This window comes from Lolium rigidum, unplaced genomic scaffold (genome assembly GCF_022539505.1).
Source record: "Lolium rigidum isolate FL_2022 unplaced genomic scaffold, APGP_CSIRO_Lrig_0.1 contig_61641_1, whole genome shotgun sequence".
NCBI classification, from domain to species: Eukaryota; Viridiplantae; Streptophyta; class Magnoliopsida; order Poales; family Poaceae; genus Lolium; species Lolium rigidum.
The window spans coordinates 1-2,886 of record NW_025901137.1 but is presented as its reverse complement, the minus strand read 5'-3'; the positions used below and the strand labels follow the sequence as shown (position 1 = coordinate 2,886).

At 42.9% G+C, this 2,886-nt stretch overlaps 1 protein-coding gene across 1 annotated transcript; it reads right to left on the bottom strand.

The window, feature by feature from the left end:
* Positions 1 to 654: 654 nt before the first annotated feature.
* On the bottom strand, positions 655 to 1,201 carry LOC124681935 (cysteine-rich and transmembrane domain-containing protein WIH2-like). The gene is made up of 2 exons (XM_047216706.1): positions 849 to 1,201; positions 655 to 747 (listed from the first exon to the last, which is right to left on the bottom strand). Exons 1-2 carry the CDS (start codon positions 1,040 to 1,042, stop codon positions 702 to 704), a joined length of 240 nt encoding a protein of 79 aa, XP_047072662.1. The 5' UTR covers positions 1,043 to 1,201; the 3' UTR covers positions 655 to 701.
* Between the last annotated feature and the right edge of the window lie 1,685 nt (positions 1,202 to 2,886).

The following is a 2,886-nucleotide window of genomic DNA, read 5'->3' as shown; positions in this document are numbered from 1 at the left end:
TTTGAAACAGAGCCAAAAACTTGACCGAAGTCATCTCAACACTCCTCCACGAGCCAACGACTCCGACTTCACCGAAGGACAAGCACCTAAGAAATCCTCGCATTACAATTGGCTAATTCTGATGATAAGCTTCAAGAGAAGATGCGAGGCATGACCCACACCCACAAAGATCATCACAACCGGACTGCCCGTCGCAGGTTATCGTCGCCACTCACCTCACCACCCAAGGTAGCAGCTAATAGACGTATGTGATTTGTCTATTATGATTTGTGCTAGAGGCCAGGTGCTCCAAAGTCATGTCGACTACAAAGCGAGCAGCACAGTAGAACTTATAATCGATATATAGAGAAGCTCAAAAGAAAGCAACACAGAAATCATAATAATGTACTCCCGCCGTTTATAAATAGACGTATGTGATTTGTCTAAATCTAGATGAGACGTTTAGACGTTTATAGACATAGTACAATAGATCAGATAACAGCACTAAGCACTAAGATCACCACCATACATATACATGCATATATACACACATATATAGAAAATAGTATGCTCAGAAACCAATTACTAATACTCAACAAAGAAACAAATACTCCTAGATGGCGTCGCCACATGGAGAGAAAGAAAAGAGTGCTCGACAACTGATCAGTCGACGCAACAATGGCCAAACTCCACATCAACTAATCACAATGTGCAGAACTTGATCAGAAGCAGGCGTCGAGGAGGCAACAGCAGCAGAGCGCCGCGCAGCTGCAAAAAGAAAAGCAGACATAACCATCATCAGTTTCATGGAACTGGTCAGGATCGATGCAGCAGAGCGAGAAATCAGAACACGAAAGAACAGAACTTACCATCCTCTCCAGAATCCGCCGCCGTTGTGGTGGTGGTGGTGGTGGCCGCGGCTGGTGGTCTCGGCGGCGCCTCCGGCAGCTGGGTACTGCTGGTCACCCTGCTGCGGGTAGCCGACGGGTGGCGGCGGCGCGACGTAGGCCTGCTGCTGGCCCTGCGGAGGGTACGCCATGTTTCCCTGCTGCTGGTAGCTCATGGTCGAAGTTGCGGAAAGAGTTCTGAGAAAAAAACTCGTATGTTCTCCTGGAACGATGAACGGATGCCTGAATCAAGAACAAGAGATGCCTAGGAAGAAGCTTTGCTGTTGCGTTATCCAGCTGCTAATATGGCATTTATAGGAGCTGCAGCGATTTTGCTTAGAGCAAGTACAATAAGACTGACTCAGCAGGCTATAAGAATTAAAATAGTATTATTTTGCTTAGGTGGATGAGAGAGAAGTGGAGAGAGAAAAGAGATGGGCTCTCATGCAAGAGCCAGCTCAGACGCGCTCCTAAAGACTTTAGTAAGTATGCGTGGTGGCCTTTACACATAAAGTTATCAATCCTTAAAGCTCAACTATCAGCACAATTTAAGCTATAAGTTCGACTATAACTTTACTTATAGTCAGCACCCAGCTGCACTATTGGAATTGCTCTTAGACGCGTCGACAAGGGAGAGGAAGGTAAAGCGAAAGGGGACAGGTGAACCACCTGGACGGATAGAGGGAACCGTCGCATTCGTGTGTGCGCTCGCATGCCACATGGATGCTGATCCGATTTAAAAAATTGGAAGATACGTATAGTGATTCGATTAATCGCGACTGGACGGTGGCTCTCGTGATTGTCGTTCTCCGCGTTCAAGATTCTATCCTTCTAGGCTCACCTGCTTGTTCTAGTCTATCTAAGTTTTCGTTTTTGTCTTTTTTATTTTTCACTCCATAAATTATGTCGTAGTCCATGGATAATGTGTTTTTGCACTCGGGAGTAGATGCTCCTGTTTTTCTAAATAAGTTTTAAACGCATTTCAAAATGTTATATAAATATGGTAGAAAATATCGTACGTAGATCTCAATGTTCTATGTGCTCACAAAGTTGTTTCACAAAGAACCGATATTGTTTGTATGGTGTGTAAAAAGACAAAAATCGATGCTAAAAATAGTTCTTATTGAGATAATTCTTTATTTTTTTTACACAACACACAAAAAATGTCGGTTCTCCACGAAAATTACCGTGCACGTCTAAAATGTTGGCATGTATGCGTGAAATTTTTGTTCAATTTTTGTATCAATTTAAAATGGTTTTTCAAGCGGCGGGAGCATATGCACCTGGGATCAAAAATGGATTTCTGGGAGTCCACTCCTTTCTATTCCTGGGAAAGGATCTAGTTCCTCGTAGTATACTTCCTCTCCTTCGGATTCGTCGGTAGTTTCCTTCTTAGTTTTCTCATGCTTTAGCAAGGGTTTAAGATAGTATGTAATGCGTACGAGGGTACTCAGCAAGTTACATAGGTGATTATTTGATGCACTATCTAAATTCTAGGATCGGAGATCCTGCCGATCCTAGACTTATGCAAGTTTTCAAAACCGATTTGTTACATGAGGTAACTTTCGTTCAGAAAACTAATTCCGTCAGTCTTTGTGGGTCACTAAAACTTTCCGGAGTTCCTTTCATGCTACTATCTTAGCTTTTTCCCTAAGAATAGAGAGTAACATGTCACATTCGATACATTCTCAAGAGATGCGCTACTTTTTTCACAAACATCTTAAGTCTTGGTGTTTAACCAAGAATATCCACATTATCACTTCCTTAGGTATAATGCCCGACTAAAAGACAAGCCAATCATTGCTTTTCTCTGCAACCTTGCATTGTACCATTTGTAACAAGTTTCGATCATGAGACCGATGCTCAATTAGGTACCCTCCCTTTAAAGATACTAAAGTTGTCACCCTGCAGCATAAGTGTGGTGACCCGGCATACCACTGCATGGTGTAGTATGCAAGTCTGATATAACACCAATGAAACACCGTTCCACTAGTATTATATCGCTCAGAGTGGTACAACA